Source organism: Diaphorina citri, unplaced genomic scaffold, assembly GCF_000475195.1.
Source record: "Diaphorina citri unplaced genomic scaffold, Diaci psyllid genome assembly version 1.1 scaffold48532, whole genome shotgun sequence".
Classification (NCBI taxonomy): Eukaryota; Metazoa; Arthropoda; class Insecta; order Hemiptera; family Psyllidae; genus Diaphorina; species Diaphorina citri.
In genome coordinates this window covers 9,329-11,101 of record NW_007425849.1, presented here as the reverse complement: position 1 = coordinate 11,101, position 1,773 = coordinate 9,329, and the positions used below count along the sequence as shown (strand labels likewise).

General features: G+C 35.8%; 1 protein-coding gene across 1 annotated transcript in view; it reads right to left on the bottom strand.

Annotated features, from left to right (window-relative positions):
• Positions 1–942: 942 nt before the first annotated feature.
• The window catches only part of LOC103523864 (40S ribosomal protein S9-like), a gene marked incomplete at its 5' end in the record, with an annotated part of 10,078 nt that continues 9,247 nt past the window's right edge, over positions 943–1,773 (bottom strand). The window contains one exon of the mRNA XM_026833136.1: positions 943–1,014. Within this exon, the coding sequence (XP_026688937.1) occupies positions 943–1,014 (72 nt within the window). The remainder of the gene's footprint in view (positions 1,015–1,773) is intronic.

The following is a 1,773-nucleotide window of genomic DNA, read 5'->3' as shown; positions in this document are numbered from 1 at the left end:
AACAGAGATGTTGCCACTGTGTTACCAAAAGGAGACACAGTAGCAAGTGACCTCAGAGAACATTGGTATCTTCCAACCAACCATAATGACAGAGATGTTGACACTGTGTTACCACAGGATCAAGTGACCTCAAAGATCATGCTCTGGCCATGAGAAAATCACATTCGTTGGTCTTGGGGTTCATCCACCACACCTGAAGAAACGTATAAAGACTGAGTTTGTAACTTGACTTAATTTTTACTACCAACTTTATCTTGATCAAAATTGTAGTTAATAATAATGGTACTTATGCAGAAGTCATGTCTGTGGAAAAGAAAAGCTCCTTTTTGTATTTAACCTAACCCTATAATAACACTAATCACTGCTCTACTTGTGAAAACTCCTTCTTGTGTTTAACCTAACCCTATAATAACCCGGGTCACTGCTTGTTGTGCCAGTTCCTTTGGTAGCAATATTCATGGACATGACTTCTGCACAAGTACCAAAATAATAAGAATAAAAAACAATAACTGAAATAAACAATGTAATGATTAATGTATCTCACTCATGAATCAAAAAGATCACATTTGGTTGATCAGTCTGGGATTAACAGTGAGACATGCTGTTGCCTTGCAAGATTGAAGATAGAATGGATGATAAATGCCATCTACTTCTGCCCAGTATGCAAAGGCATATGTACAAACTGGTTACACAAAACCACATTCCATTTTTTTTTTCTTCTTCTTCTTCTTCTTCTTCTTCTTTTCTTTAGAATAGAACAGTTTAGAATCAAATTTTTGACATCAAGAAAATGTACTGATGTAGAAAGTTAGCAAAGCAAACAATGGAAATAATTTTGAAGATATAATTTATCTATTCTCCATCACAACTCTGAGCATTAACATTTAAAATTTTCAGTATCTACAGAAAAACTAATAGACTCAAATTAGTTCAGAAAGCAGCTTACCTGATGTGTCTTTGTCTGATGAGAACTCTAGCATGATGGATGGACTTGGCCAACCCAAGCTTGAATACCTGAAAGAACCACATGCATAGGTTAGATCAGGGGTTCTCAACCTTTTAGTAAACACGTACCACTTGAAATTTTCAGAGATTTTGACGTACCACCTTATATTTATATATATATATAATAATAATAATAATAATAATAATAATGAAAAATTACGATAATGAAAAATTACGTAAGCTCAACGTAAGCGTGGTGACATGGGATGCTGGTATGGCTAGCAAGGGGGAGGTTGCAAGATCAAGACCCACTTATGACATTTTTTTTAATGATGTTTCTTGATTCGTTCAATAATAAAATCACGATTTTTTTAGTTTCTTATCAATTATTTTGATTAATTATAGTCTTAAAACCCCACCATTCAACATTTTTTATTGTTATTATTAATATATGACTGCGTAGTGCGTACCACCTAAAATGTATCCGCGTACCACCAGTGGTACGCGTACCACCGGTTGAGAACCTCTGGCTTGGGAGTATACCCAGTTTGTTGAGAAGACGAAACAAACACTAACAGTTACGTGACACAATTACTGACTTTATTGATTCACAAGCTGTGGAGAACTGACTGTGACGACTCCTTCGGCTTTTGTTGCGAAACAAGACTTTCGCGTACATGTCAGATAAGTTCATGCGATAAGACCGGACAGCCAAAGAGGGTAGTGAGAAGTAAACATCAAACGGCTATCTTTTTGTCAAAATTAGGTACCCGAGTACCTACAAGAATTCGGAGTTTAAGTCTAGACGAGACAAATAGTCTTTAGATT